This window comes from Rhipicephalus microplus, chromosome 4 (genome assembly GCF_043290135.1).
Source record: "Rhipicephalus microplus isolate Deutch F79 chromosome 4, USDA_Rmic, whole genome shotgun sequence".
In the NCBI taxonomy this organism is placed as follows: Eukaryota; Metazoa; Arthropoda; class Arachnida; order Ixodida; family Ixodidae; genus Rhipicephalus; species Rhipicephalus microplus.
The window spans coordinates 118,236,105-118,252,004 of NC_134703.1; the positions used below are offsets into that span (position 1 = coordinate 118,236,105).

Sequence of the window (15,900 nt, forward strand, 5' to 3'; positions counted from 1 at the left end):
CCCTGTGCACCTGGTTTGTCTACCAAGCTACTTTCAAATTACCATGGCCCATACCGCGTGGTAGAGCGCACATCGCCCGTCAATTACGCCATTGAACCACTTACGCCACCCGGTGACCATCGTCGGCGTGGACACGATATTGTTCACGTCGACCGCTTGAAGCCGTACTTCGACCCGCTCGTTCCCACTTGTTAGATCGCCAGGATGGCTTGATCTTTCTCGACGGGGGCAATTAAAATGAAGGAATGATGACAACGGAAGGGAACAGCAAGCATCATCGCAGAGTAAGGCACCACGAGATCGGCGCTCGAGCTCCTCCATCTTCCTCGTCCTGTCGCTATCTCCAATCTCCCACCTGCCCGTTTGGTACGCCCAATAAACCTCTTTACACTCTTTACACCACACCGAAAATCTTTCGAAAGGTGCAAGTGCTCGTCTCCCCTTCCCCTTACTCAGTGCTCCATCCGATGTGGATTTCATAGGCGGCGTTACTTAAATTATTGAAGACGTAAATGTGAAAATTAGCAAGCAACATGCCAGCCCATTCACACTTTGACTTCGACGTTCACACTTTGAATACATAAAGTAGAAATATCGGCAACCACAAGTACTGTCATGCTTTATGTATGTAGCAATCACTGATTTATTGCATCAATGTGCTGTTGCGCAGAGAGATGTGCCTTCAGATAACCCTATCGGAAAAACTGCCATGGTGGATACTGGAAAACTTGGTGGGTGTAGTGGAAATAATAGTGGGTATAGTGGAAATTATGGTGGATATGGTGGGACGTAGTGGAAATTATGGTGGGTATGCCGGAACATACTGGGTGGCATGGTGTACAGAAGATGGGTATGGTGGAAACGATGGTGGGAAGTAGTGGCTAGATAGTGGGCAATAATGGGAGGCTCTGCCCACCATTGCGATAATGCTGGGTAGCACTAAGCTGATGGTGGGTGGTGCTCATTATAGTGGGTTACATGGTGTACCAAGCTGAGAAGCTCTGCCCACCATTGCAATGATGCTGGGAAGGCCTAAGCAGATGGTGGGTGGTGCTTATTATAGTGGGCTACATGGTGTACCAAGCTGGGAAGCTCTGCCCCCCATTGCGATAATACTGGAAAGCACTAAGCAGATGATACGGCTTATAATGACTGGCATATAGCATACCCAGCTGGAATGTGTAGCATATGGTGGTCGTTCAAGCTAAAAATTTGCCCTTATATACATAGTTTGATGTGACAGTAATGAGGAGATATTTAATTTACATTAAGTGCCAAGGCCCACAGAGTATATACACATATCACACATAAACATATATGTCATTTATCGTACTTATCGTACATATTACTCAAGATTTTCCAAGCAAATTTACGGTGACAATTCCTATAGAATATTAAATAGTATGGTTGATACTTAAGTCGTGACAGCTGTTTCAACCCAATTTATACCCTGCGGTTTTTATCCCTGCACATGCACTCAATGAGAAGTAAAATGCTCAAATGAATGATGTTGCTTTCGGTAAACATAATACTGCCAGAATTTCAACATGTATGTTTAACTTGACGTCTCGACAATCATTCACAACCTATCTCGTTACTCATGTGAAGCCTATTCTACTTGGCAATGTTGTGTTTGCATTACAATTGCAGTCTTCTGTTGTACTCATTTTCAAAATTTTGTGAACATTTAAAAAATGCTTCTTGAAGCTGCCACTTGTCGCTGGATGTGCAAACAAGTTAACAATAAGTAACAAATTAAACACATTGTGTCAAGCCTATATTTAAATCTAGAATAACAAAGTTGAGATACATTTGACAGAATGTTCTTGCTTTTTTTTTGTGTCTGCTGTGGTAAGTATGCTTTCAAGTAGGTGCAGAGAAAGCCAACAACAAATTCGTTGTCTGACTTGGCAAATTGATTATTACACCAAGAAGCAGTTTGTCACAAAGTGAAGCTTTCCAGGCAGTTTTATTCAGCACTCTCCACACAGCTACATAATGGTGTATTCAAAAAATCGAGCATTCATTTCAAAATTTCCTCAGTGGTCTATTGGCTAAGGGACTTGGCTGCTGACGCGCAGGTCACGGGACCAAATCCTGGCTGCGGCAGCTGCATTTTTGATGGAGGCGAAATTCTCTAGGCCCATGTGCTCAGATTTGGGTGCACATTAAAAAACCCCAGGTGGTCAAAATTTCCGGAGCCCTCTACAACTACGTCTCTCAGAATCATATGGTGGTTTCGGAATGACCCACATGTCAATCATTTCGAATTCCCATACCAAATGTGAAACAACTGCGCGAACTCTCGCAGCAAACAAATCTCGGTTTTAGGAGAAAACTTTGTGAATTCAGAACAGTTAAAAAAGACACTTTTTAGGTGACAAGTACTTTATTTGAAGTAGGAAACTTGGATAATGGAGCAGTTGAATAGCTTTAATAATTCTGTATTTCACTCAAACTCTGTCACAGCTCACAAACTCTTGCAGTTCTAGGCACGATTTAAGAGGAAGATGTGTTCCCTTTTGTAATATTCACCTGTTAAGCGAAGTCTTGTCAATTTTAGCCCCCATAGTCCAACTTTATGACCAACTTCATTAGCATTTTTTTGTGGCATCATGGCACTTTGAATATTTTTTTTATGTACCTTCAATGTCCCTAATGAATTTACAACAATGTCTTAAGCAGCAGTAGGCAGTGAGATAATGTTTCTCGTGGTGAACAAAATACGATATCACACGTTACAATGTTACACAAAATGTTGCATTTTAGACACACCTTGAAAGCACAAGTGAAAATATAATTATATAATTCTATAACAATGAAATTGCTGTATATACAACATACAATGAAAGATGTATAACAAATAAAATTACAGTATATACAACATTTATTAAAATATGTGCTAGCATTATGCAAGAAAAAGTTACCTCAACATCACAAAAAAGGAGGCACAAGCATTGATTATTAAGCATTCTTTTAACAGCGATATTCAAGATAGCAAGATTGCCGTTCAAATGAAAAAAAAGTAAACCTACGTAAGCACTATCCTCAGAAAAAATTATTGCATGTCTTTTAAACTTCCAGCAAGAATAGAAAGCCATTAAACAGCTATTGAATGAAGATTCCCACTCCTTCCTGCTTTTAATATGGAAGCCTGATGCCCAGGCCAAAATTCTGGATCCATCCATGGAAAAAAATCCTTCGACGAACCATAAAAGGGTAACCAACCCCTTCTCTTTCTCATGTAAGGTTACATGAGACACACGCAATTTATTGGTACGCATTACACCTTGTGACATGGGTCATACAGTGGGATACATTTTCTTTTTGTGGTAGCACTTGCAGAAACATGAGCAATATTTAAATCAATTTAGGCTTGCCTTTGTACAATACATAGAGCACAACAAGAGAAGCACTTGCATTCTCAAATAGTGGTAACATTACTCTTACAGCGCCCGAGCTTAACCATATTGTACCAACCATGTAAATACAACTTTTCTGGTGCTGCAGTGTTTCTAACACAGCAGCAATGTGACGTGTCAGGGCGCTGCGCCACATCTTACTGCATCTGCGGCTAGCGCATCAGTGTGAGCACATTCGCGCCATCTGCGCCTAAGGCTGGAGTAACCTGTGCTACTCTGCCCTCTGCCAAACAGGTCCAGCAGACTTCGAAGTCCGCCGGACCACGGAACACTGCAATCATGGCTAGGTCCGAAACCTCTGTGAAAGTGCCTGTGATGGCACTTTCACAGAGATGTATTGAATACAAGCCACACTCGTCCGGCGCCTCAGACGCCGAAGGACAGGCACAGCTCTTTGAAGCACACCAAAAAAGAAAAACCCTGCATTACAGGGCACCCAAAAGGCCCCGTCACCTAAGGCAACACTTGTACACAGAGCACCACACAACTTAAAAATGATACAAATACTACAATGGAACATCAGAGGACTGCTGAGAAATCTTGACAATATCCAAGAACTTTTACACAAACATACACTAGCAGTAGTGCTGTGTTCAACAAACACACTTAAAAATCGAAACACACCAACTTCGTAGACAGGTACATCACTTTTCCAAAGAACTGAGATGATGTGATTGCATCATCCAGAGGTGTTCAAATAAAAAAACAGCCTTCACACATTTATCACTTCAGACGTTTCTTGAGGCAGTAGCCATCCAAGCGGTTATCTTCAACAAACTAGTGATGATTTGCTTTCTTTGCTGATTTGCTGTACTACATTGTTTTGCACATGCCTGACTACGCAGCCAAGCTTTGGAATTTAGAGACTATTTAAATTCCTCGATCACAGACCGGATTGACCTTAGCACTAATAGCAACACTAAAAATACCCGCCACGTTGGTCTAGTGGTTACGGTGCTTGACTACTGATTCGCAGGTCGTGGGGTCACATTGCGGCCACAGCATCTGCATTCAATGTAGGCAAAGGGGCTTGAGGCTCCTGTAGTTTGATTTAGGTGCACCATAAAGAACACAGGATGGTCAAAATTTCCAGATCCTTTCACTATGCAGTGTCTCTAAAAATGAAATTGTGGTTTTGGAACCTTAATTTGGAACAATTATTATTGTTGAAACTGTCAAAGAAAAGAAAATTTTGTGGGACATAACGTTCACTCCTCAAAAGGCTAAACATCTGTGCAAAACATGTGAAGTCTTTCAGTCTCTTTCAATTTTGTTAGGCAGGTCGCAAATAAAGGTCTTCTCTTCGTGCGAAAAATTTATGTACAGACAACAGTCACTCACTTCTCCTGGTAACAACAGCTCCAAATCTCTGTCTGGTGACAGGAAGCATTCCTTCACATGAGGAGGCACTGCAGCTGTATCAGCAATTATTAGTGGCCGGCAGAAGAGAACACACATGTCTACTTCTTTTACAAACAGTATGCGTTCAATACGCTTATAAAAACCACTTTCTGTCTTGACAAATGTGGTGTCCGACTTTGATGCTCTCTTATAAGTGGTACTGTGGAAAACTTGTCTCCTCATGATGAAACGCTCATACTCTATGACCTGTGTTATGCAGATACCATAAGAGTGCATAAGTGTCTCTCTCTCATGAGAATTAAGAGTTTGCTCTTTTCCTTTTCCCAGCAATGTCACATTACACACATTTAGTGCACTCTTCAGTGGTTGATACCCAATAAGAGTTTCGCAATGTTCTTTCTCGGAGGAAGAGAGGACAGTGCTTTTCATAAGTTGATGCAGCTTTTGAATCATTATGACACGCTCGGTAATCTGCTGTGGCAGTCCATGGGCAGCAGACACTAGGCGCACTATGTCTCCATTTCCTCCCTCAAAGACAAAGGCCGAATGTGCCCAAAGTGGACCAAGTGATCGAACGCAGTTTCCTAAGTGCTGCAAAGCGTGCACGTTGAATGTCATGAATGCAGTACCGTACAGTGCCTCACAGCGGGAAACAAAATTACCCAGGAGTGTCTCTGAAAAAGAAAGAAACATTTTGAAATGAGGCAAACATGAGGAAAAGCACAAGCATACTCCATTGTTCTTCTGTGATAAACGTTTCATAGGCCTTAGTCCACATGTTTGCAATCAATCTGAGTTATAAAGCTTCACACCAACAAGCTGAACTGTAAACTACAAAGAATGGCACTGACAAAAAATTTAGCAGATCCACCTTTCATTGAAATCAGTTTCACGCGAAGCAGCTAGCAAGCAAATAAATGTCTATGCTGCATTTTTTTTTGCTTTCAGCCAAGTGTTACTAGGTGGATGGACGTTAAGGGCACTAGCTGGGTGCACATCATGCATTTATTAAGAATGTCAACTACCTACATTGCTGTCTACTGGTGAATACACTGAGTAACTTAGGGTCCGTCATAACGTCAGCACTCACGTGACAGCCGAGGAATTGGTATCATCAAAACAAAGTGTGCTTTATGGTGTCACAATCTGAATATCACACGTAACTTTCGTTGGATTCGTTGGCATGCTCCCCCGGAATAGAGCAATACTTAAATATAGCTAGCTGAATCATAGCAATACAAATGTAATGCTTATTAGATTGCTATAAAAGAGAAACAAACACGGAAACCACAAGTGACGTTAACCGGACATGATGTCTGTCTCATAGGTTTACATATGTGATGTTTATTGCTTTGTTAGAAAACTATATAACCAGCACTGCACTCACAATTGAAGTTGCACCGAACTTGTGCCTGCATAGTGTTTTTTCCTAAAGTAGTATCAACAACTGGTGTAGCTCCGTGGTAGCATACTGGAGTGCCTTGCAGAATGCTTTGGTTCGATTCCTGTTGAGATCCTGATTTTTTTAATCTTTACATTCAACGGTTCAACGTAGCCGATACCAGTTTATTCTGACACTCTCACATTTAAGTTACTACTATCTTTTTTTACCAATCCTGGGTAAATATAAAACTGTCAACACCTGTGGGCTATACCTGCATACCGCGGCCCACGGTATACAGGTAGGAATAAAGGGAAATGAAGAGGCAGACAGCCTTGCCAAAAAAGCATTGAACGAAAAACGAGATTGAGCAATTCCTATGTCTGGAATGGACATTCGACATTTTATAATGCAAGGATCTAATCATTGTTCTATAAACGAGTGATTTGTGAGCCTTAAATCAAAGGAATCAGTAGTTTATGAAGTTGAACCGCACAGAAAGCTTTCAATAGGGACAGATCTCCCACGACATTTAGAGACATTAATCCACAGAATTTGACTGGAAGTAGGATACACAGCTTCCTGCACAAAATACATCAATCTAACTCACCAGAATGCCATTGTGTTCATGCAGAAGAAACTTTTTGCCATATTCTTTTGAAGTGCATAAAGTATGCGAATGAAAGAAAAAAGTAAAGAAAAAACTAGCAAGTTTGGATAGCCGGCCCCTCACATTAAAGAAAAAAGGCAAACATATTCCTGACAGACTTCTTAGTAGAGACCGGGCTGGATAAGCACCTGTGATACACAGCCAGAGGTTGACATACATAAAATGACATGCTAGTGCATATACTGAGAGTAGAAACAGGAAGGTGGGCATGTGAACATTTTATGAGAGTGTGAACTACTGCAAGCAAACTATACATTGGCATGATTTTTCAACTGGTTTCAGTGTGGTATTATGTTTTTTTTTTTTTTTTGCTGACTTCATTTTTTAGTACCATTCAGCATTACTATTTTTTTTTTCGCTGGAAAGCTTATTGATAAGGACTAGCCGAGGCAGCGTGGACTTCAACCTCTAAACAGCAAAATAAAACAGGGTATGAGCTACACGCGACTAGAGGAAAGAGTTTGATGATATATGCGGCAACATATTAATGATATTCATGCAATGACCAGACAGTGCTCAGACTCTCTTACCCACCCATACCAACTTTGGTCTACAACAAGTTAAAGAGGCGATCACAACAGAACCCAGACATAGGTGGCTAGATAGATAAGTAGATAGGCTCAAAAAGCCTGTAGTTCGCAAATTTAAACCACTACATTTTTGCCTACTCAAGGCTTTTTATAACTCAACTTTGTCAAAGTTCAAGAGTACACTATAAGATATCAAGAGAGCTATCTTGCACAAAATTTGTGATGGAACAGAATAAAATGCTATGAGAGGACGCGAGGGAGCAAACATCACACCACAGGGGTTTGTTCGAGGCTACAACGATCTGACGCCACAACATTGAAAGAAGTAGTGCTATCAATTATTTTGGCAAAGAAGTGGCACAGAATGAATGAAGACACAGAATGATCTATGAATGATTTAGATTAGATTTAAATATGAGCACTTGGGCCACAGAATCAAATTAGCTAGCTTTTAGTCTAGCTTACTCCAGTGCTGTGCTAGTGATTCATGCGGCGGTGCTCCCAGCGAATGTGTCATGAGATTGTGAAAGCACATAGCAATTTATCAACCAGTAACAAAAATAAATTTTTCAAGTCAGCGTACTATTCAGCTTCCAACCTTGAAAAACGATGCCCTCCAGTATTGATGTTCACTCAAGACAATTCTAATATATTCATGCATTCAGTACATGTCTGCATTCTCTTAGCAGATGACCAAGATGTCATTGTGTTCTTTCAGGGTGCTCAGTTCGCCCTTCGCATGTTGGCAATTTGCCCCCCCCCCCCCCCCTCTTGTGACCTTCCATTGCATTCTATCACAGACTGCATACAGGATAACACCCCAGCTATAATCAAGTAAATGCGATATTTACAAATGTTAGAGTCAAATCAAAATTACCTGCTTTATCGATGTCACAAGGGTCTAATTTCTCACGAAGAAGGATGTGGATTGCTTCTGAGAACTGTGACAAGTGCCTCCAATATTCAGGCTGCAGGATACCGTGAAGGCAAGGGAGTGCATAGAATAATATCCATTGCCTCCACTCAGATGCCTTCCAGTGGCCACGATCTTTCAGTGGTCGTGGCAGCCTGGTCACGCAGTGTGGGGGCTTTATGGCAAGCAGACGTGACTCTAGCTTGGCCAAAATTGAAGGTGCACCTGTAAACAAAAATATAGTGGTGTAAATAACCAACCAAAAAAAAAACAATGACTGAACACCATGTCGTAGCAGGGAACTAATTTACTATTTACCTGTCTGCAGCTGCATTTGCCAAATGTGACTAGACATTGTGTTTACGTTGAAGTAGACAGCGCATACCAGCTTGACATCAAGGTTAATTGTGAACATGATTTCATGTAATAATATTGTAGTAGATTGTAGCAGATGGCTTGATGTGAACTTTCTCTGTGAATTAAGTTTTAACTACATCACCACATTGTGTGTTACAATAAAAAAACAAGTCACGATTCTGGGTGCTTCCACCCCATTTGGACCACCTAGCGGCACCTTATCCTAGGTTCAACTGTAAAGGAAAGCATGCTGAGAGACTGCTGCAGAGCTCTCAAAATGTCGCCCCTCTGCCACAAGCCCGTAAAAAAGTCATGTCCCAAGATTATAACACTGTGCTGAAATACATGTGATTGTACTGGCAAGACAGCAATGTACCACTTCATGGTTTCATGTAAAAAAAAAAGTATACAGGGCAGAAAGAACAATGTGGACTGGGAATTGGCAATAAAATTACTGACAATATCTTGGTTTGTTGGAAACCACTCATGGCTTCTTTTTCTCCATGGATTCATTCATTTCATTTTATTTTATTTCAAGTTCTCTTATTACATGAAAATACACAACGCTGGTTAGACCCATAGCCACTGGCTAGTAGGGGGTCTAAATAAATATGCAGTTGTCTAATCCATGCATGATTCATGGATTAGACAACTTTGTTGTGTGTGTGTTATATCTAATGCGCTGCGGTTTTCTCAAAGAGCGCAGAGTACTTTCAAAGGCAAGAACTTTAATAAATTAGGTACATATAAAAAATTTACCCATGCTTAATTTGTGCACTACCCTTAGTGTTATGGATACTCAAATTAAGGGGCAGGAATATTCTTATTGATATACTATTGAACAGTATACAGGGCTGGGTATGCATAGGCCAGAGAGGGTGCTGTACTAACGATCCACTTACACAGTATGTTTATTCGTTGCAATCTAGAGCAGGAAGCAACTTCATCACATCATGTGTGAATAGTAGCAAGCCTCCCTTTAGTGATATCCCCATCCTTTAGCACAACCATGAAAGGCTCTGATTAGCAGCTAAAGGGGTAAGAATTGCACATGTTACCTCTAAAACTACTAGATAAGAAGATCCAATACACAATTATCGTCAGTCACTTTAATTATCACTTCATTATGGGTTATGTGTATTTGATTTCTTGACCTTACTCCCATATATATATGCACCGATTCTTCAGTACATATGTTTTAGTGAGTACAATACCTCATTTTTCTTTTTGTTTATTCAATGCTAGTGTCTTTATTCTAATTTCAAGAGCTTGCTTAGTGTAGAATATACCAATTTTGCAATGATATAATAATAATAATAATAATAATAATAATAATAATAATAATATGCAGAGTTCCTTGGATCCTCTTCATGGTTCATTTGGGCACCGAGACAAAGGTATTTCTGAATAGGTATGGGTAAGATGCAGCGGTGCCCAACAAATTGGAACTTCAGAGTTGCATGCCTTTGTAGCAGTGTTCTGTTTTGTCCACAAGTAATCACTGCATACTGCACATTTTTCATGACTACTATAAAAAGGTCTGAAATTTTGGCAGTGATGTTGCACTGCAAGCAATGTAGTCATATTTCCAAACCGCCCCTGAATGAGTGAGCAAACAGAAACAAAGTGCATATTACTTCAAAGTGCTAGATAAAAATATTGCTTCATTGTGCTACATTACCAACATAGAAGCGCTCATGGGAGTTTGAAGAAGACAGGATGGTCTCTGTCAGCTGTTTGGCAACACCTTGAAGAACACAATGCATGTACTCCACACTCTGACCATTCACGAGGTCCAAGCCTAGAAAAAAGAAATGGTGCGACTTAATCCAATTAACAACAGAATCAACAACAACAAAAAAACATGGACAGTATATTAAAAATAAAAAAATATTAAAAGTCGAGTAGTCGTTGAGTTGGTGGAATATCTAATGATAACCATAACCCGAGAAAGCAAAAAAACTTCAGCTTTTGATGTCTTCTGCACTATAAAAAAATTGTCCCTGCTGGGCAGACAGTTCCAATCCAGTATAATATTGAAGAATTTAAAAAACCACGAACTGGAGAAATAACATTCAGCTACTTGACAGTTGAGTTGAGAGTGTATGCTTGTTAAAATCGCCTTTAGAAGATGCCATGTCGCACTTTGGAAAGTGCACGTTGTCGAGAGTCCCCTGTTCAACAAAATGCTATTGCTTGCCATAAAAATCTATGTTCTCAAAACAACCATGGTTCCCAAGTTCCTCTGCAACAAGAGCCAATAAGAATGGCATGTATTTGCCGCAGGCCTGCAGCCAGGCATTTTTTCAGGAGGAGGGGGGGGGGGGGGGGGGCACTTGCTTAAACATTGAAAAACACCCACTTTAACTAGTCATTTTGATGAAATCTACACAACCATCAGAACTTCTGGGAAGGCACTGCCCCCAGACAGTTTCTGGCTTTATCACAACTTTGTCGCTTCAAAAATTTTCAATTTTATCGTTAACGAGCTCTTTTTTTTAAATGCAATTTTTCGCAACTCTTTCAGTTTGGCCATCTTGTCTTTAGTACTGTAGTACTTTTCATGCTTGCATTTGACTCAAATATTTTGTTTCCTCATCATATGAGGAATGCCAATTTTACTCTTAAAATTTGATACACCATGGTATGAAGGTCAAGCAACCAATTAACAAGGTAGAGACATTCTAAGACTACTCATTAACTTTCATATATATTAGCAAACTTCATGTTGACTTTAAGCAAGTTTTCAACATTGTGCTACTTATACAAAGAAATCTGAGTGCCTAATGACCTATAAATATGAAAGTTTAGTGATAAAAGCAGATTACATGCAAGAAGGCTGACATGTTAAAGCCATGATACAGAATCGAAAACATACTACTCAGTATAATAAATGATCAATCAAATATGCAGAAAACATTATGTAAACTCCTGGAGTTTCTTTTCTCTTGGTTTGTATATTCAAAAATATGCAATCGACAGACTCTAAGAGCATATCTATCAGTTCTATTTATTCTAAATTCACCATACTCTGTGCTCCATGATGTAGGGACCAAAGCAAGTGTTAGCAAATGTGAACAAAATGGTAATAATTGTCGTAGTGGAACACCACCATCCCAGGCTGCAACAGTGAGAGGGGACACGATTTCTCCACTGTAATTATATGGCTTTTAGTGCTCGCATAAAGGAGTAGTGACACAATTTTGAAGTGCAGTAACACAGACGCTTTTGGCTTCCTTGGCATGTATTGTGAATGCTCGCCACGCACTGCAGCCGGAAAACACGTAGAGTTATTTAAGTTTGATTTTTAAAGCTTTCGTCCTTTCAGTGAGCAACACTGCCACAGGGCTCACAAGGGATGGGGGTGAGGAGGGATAAAAAGGGTAGAAGTAAAGGTATAGAAAAGAGGAAGAAGAAGCAACAACAAACAGAGGGGATAGAAGAGAAAGGAAAGATGGAAGCACGGTCACTGGAGTCCGAGGACGGGGTACACTTGCGAGAGATGTTGTCGACGTCTGTAGATGGCGTAGAGCAGGTCCAGTAAGTCAGAGCTTCACTGTCGTCGAAGGCCGTCGGCGGCAGAAGGTGACGTAGGACGAGCCCAGTCGGCCAGAGCTACGGTGACGCCGAAGGTCGCAAAATGCAATGCATTCCCTAGGCACCGTAACACTCTTTTCTGGGTTCTCGACACTTGAGCTTTCATCTAGAGCAAAAAGCTGAATTTTTTTTTTTTAATTCATGTCAGTACTCTTTAAAAGGAGCTATCCTGGTCATTTTTGGGTGCAAACAGAGATATATTTATTTCCAACATATTTTTTTTCAACAAGTTTTTGTTTTGTTTTTCAAAATGTGACAGTTCGGTAGCTAAGCCTAGAAACAATTCACACTGAGCCTTTCATTACCTTTCAAATTGAGCAATGCAGATGGTCCCTTCACACCGTTGATTATGTCTTTGTAATGAAGCGCCAGCTTCATATCTCTCTTGAGGATCTCAGTTGTCCTCATTTCAGGAGGCTCGTTTGTCACGTATCTCATGCTCCCTATAAAATAATAAACATGAAGACGAACATTACATAAGTCGACACAAGCTTCCCAAAACAAAAAAAAAAGGAATTGATCAAGGGCTCAATGTCTTTGTTATGAAATAAATAGGTAGTGAGACCACTGAAAGTTTAGGTTCATTATTTGTCGTTAATTGTTATGTGGTGATTATGATATGAATGTGAAATTCATTTGTATGAATGACAACTAGCTGCTGGTAGGTACTGAACCTACAACCTACGGATACTGCACCGTATGCTGTACCAAATGTGATACAGTGGTGGTCATCTTCCTGTTCACTCTATTGGGTATTTTCTTTCATGTAACTATGCAAGTAATAGCCAGCCCTGCATGTAGCCATGACATGTGCTCTTCTTTGTCCGCTGGTGCCATGTAATGCATGATTTTATTACAAACTGGCAGCTGACCAACAATACATTGCGTACTGCCAGAAGGCATGTAGCCTACTCACCCAAGACGTTGGCTCTGAATGAACAAAAGTGGAATTTATCACGGGCCAATTCTCTTTCATCAGCTTTATTGTCTGTTAAGAAACCCTAGTTGAATTCCACTTCCTTCTTTCATTCACAGCTAGGGTTATAGTTCGGGCAGACTTGATGCCTCCAGGCAGTATGACAGGCTAACAGCGAATTTGGAAAAAGATCAGATAACACGTGATGGCCGCTGACAAGAAAAAGTCACCTGCTGTCAAGGCTACGAGCAGTGCTGGCTACCCTCCCACGATTACATCCAAGGAAATGCCCAATAGAGTGGATGGGATGACAACCACCACTGTAAGTGACACAGTGATGTGACAGCATCAGGCGCAGTAGCTGAAGGTTGTAGGTTTGGTCCCTATTAGCTGCAAGTTGCGTTTTCGACCTGTTCGCATTTATATGGTAGTTACTATAACTGAGTTCCCCAAAACAGGATAATCCCATATACCTTTTTTTGCTTCATTATCTGTTGGTTTCATCCCCCAACAAAGAGTTTATTTTTTCCCTCAGTAAAATTAATACCTGGCATTCAAGGTTCCAAAACCACTACATTATGAGGGACGTCCTAGTGGAAAGCTTCAGAAATTTTCGACTATCTGGTGTTCTGTATAGTGTACTAACATCGCACAGTACACAGGCTTCTACCATTTTTTCACCTCCACCAAACTTTTTTTGCTCAGTTAGTTCTACATAAGACGAAGTAATCGATACAGTGCTCACCTTCGACATGTTCACCCCTAATAAGGCACCATGGGCATCCAAAGTATCCGTTGAAGGGCACCATGTTTTGAACAGCTGCCCTCGCAGGCGCGTCCACAGAGCAGCACAACACAAAAGGACGTGACAAGTGAACTTTGTTGTTATGAACCCACTGGACTGGCTTGGCACTGTTCACTCCACGGACAAACTTGTCGAGAAAAAGTTGCATATTTGGATGAGTCTTCCCAAACCACAGTCCTGCAAGGACTGGATGATTCAGCCGCAGGTGTGGTGGAAGCTCATTAACAATGAATTGTAGGGGCCACACAGATGTCTTGGAGGATTTAAACACTGGGCTACCATCAGTGTTAATGGTCAAGGTCAAATCATCATTCCCCATGTGTCTTGCTTTTTGTAGGTTATGATAACACTGAGCATTTGTGATGTCAGTTATTGTTGTCTGAGGTTGTCGCGCTTTTGCCAAATTTGGTTCCAACTCTGATTTTGTTTTTTCGAGCAGAGAGCTGAGCTGCATGTGCAGATCGAGGATTATGAAAAAAGAGCCTCGCTCTTTTAATGACTGAAGGCTTTCAGTGCGCTGGCAAAGAGCGCACTTTGCCACCTTGCCTTCTGTTGTCATCTCATTGCTGCATGTTTCGCAGACGTAGAAGTATTGCAAAACTTCTTCTGTCTCTCTCATCCACAGTTTCCGGAACATGTAATCACTCCGCGGTAAAACAGTGGCACCAAAGAGAAAGTTAATGAGCTTAGTCAGGTCGCCGAGTGCTGTCCAAGTCAGTCCGTGGGAAATGGCATATGCCATGACCGCTGCAATTGCACCGGCTTTGGTTACTTGGGAGCCAGGCAAGGTTTCCTGGCTGAAGCCGGAAATTTGAGGCAAAAAATCTTGCTCATCCTCCGGTCTGTCCTCCCCGTCGTCATCCACGAAACTGCAGTACACGTGCCCTTCGTCATTAGTAGAGTACGCACTGCTGTCACTGCCACAATCGTCATCACTGTGTACGCTGGAATCGGGCACATCTCCGCCACCATCATGGTCACTGTGCACAATACTAGGCGCCATTGCGTCTACCGAGTCGTCGTCTTCATCGCAGCGACTTGTGCTAGCACCATTTGATGTTGCTACGGCGTGGTCCCTCACTCGCTTGTAAAAGCTTGACGCCGGCACCTCAAAGAACTGGTCGCGATCCAGGTACACCTTGCGCCGCTTTATGGGGCGAGTTTGCGACATAGCTTTCCGCGGCTGCACTCAACAAAAATAGGTGGTACGGCTTCAAGAGTCTCCGCGTTTGTTGAGAACTAAACCTATTCTGACTTCCAAGCACACGAAACGCATGTAGCTCTTTATACCAGTTGCAAAACTGCGTTCAAAAATCCGGACACGCAGTCGGTCCAATTTTTTTAGTAGCGGTTTACCTCCGCCTTACCTAAAACTCTGAAAACCACTTTACATTATACAAATTATGCGTTTAATAGTATTTTTTTTTTCTGTTGATTTCTAGTGTTGGGGTTTAATCTCGTGTTTGAGATTTAATATATGGGGGAGTTTCACAACTAATATGTGCATTATGGTGCTACGACAGCATGGAGAAATATAAATGAACTGACCACCCGGATAGATTGTTGAATGAACACTATTGAGAAAATTTGTGGTGAACACAAACTTGGTTCAGAGCGTATACCGTAACGAAAAGTTTTTTCGCCCATGGTGTTTAGAGAAGCGCGAAAGTAATCGTATTATTGATTCATAACAAAATAACGCAAATCAGTGATTCTTGAAGTTAGAGCATTAAATTTTTTTCAATAATGAATTAGCAATACCTGCCTGAGATACACGCTGGTCTACTGACGTTAATTGTTCCGGATTTTCAAGCTTTCCCGTAAACATGAAAAAAAAACAAAAAAAAACAATATTTTGTTTTCACTACGGAGTGAAATAAATAAAGAACGTACCGGTTACTTTTCATTCAGGTCAGATTATTGTTTTCTTTGTTTTGCTTTCGTTTC

General features: G+C 41.0%; 1 protein-coding gene across 1 annotated transcript; it reads right to left on the reverse strand.

The window, feature by feature from the left end:
* Positions 1–1,785: 1,785 nt before the first annotated feature.
* LOC142814585 (uncharacterized) lies at positions 1,786–15,264 on the reverse strand. The gene is made up of 5 exons (XM_075893591.1): positions 13,894–15,264; positions 12,538–12,675; positions 10,317–10,436; positions 8,243–8,503; positions 1,786–5,458 (listed from the first exon to the last, which is right to left on the reverse strand). The coding sequence occupies exons 1-5, from the start codon at positions 15,122–15,124 to the stop codon at positions 4,677–4,679; spliced, it is 2,532 nt and encodes an 843-aa protein (XP_075749706.1). The 5' UTR covers positions 15,125–15,264; the 3' UTR covers positions 1,786–4,676.
* Positions 15,265–15,900: the final 636 nt, after the last annotated feature.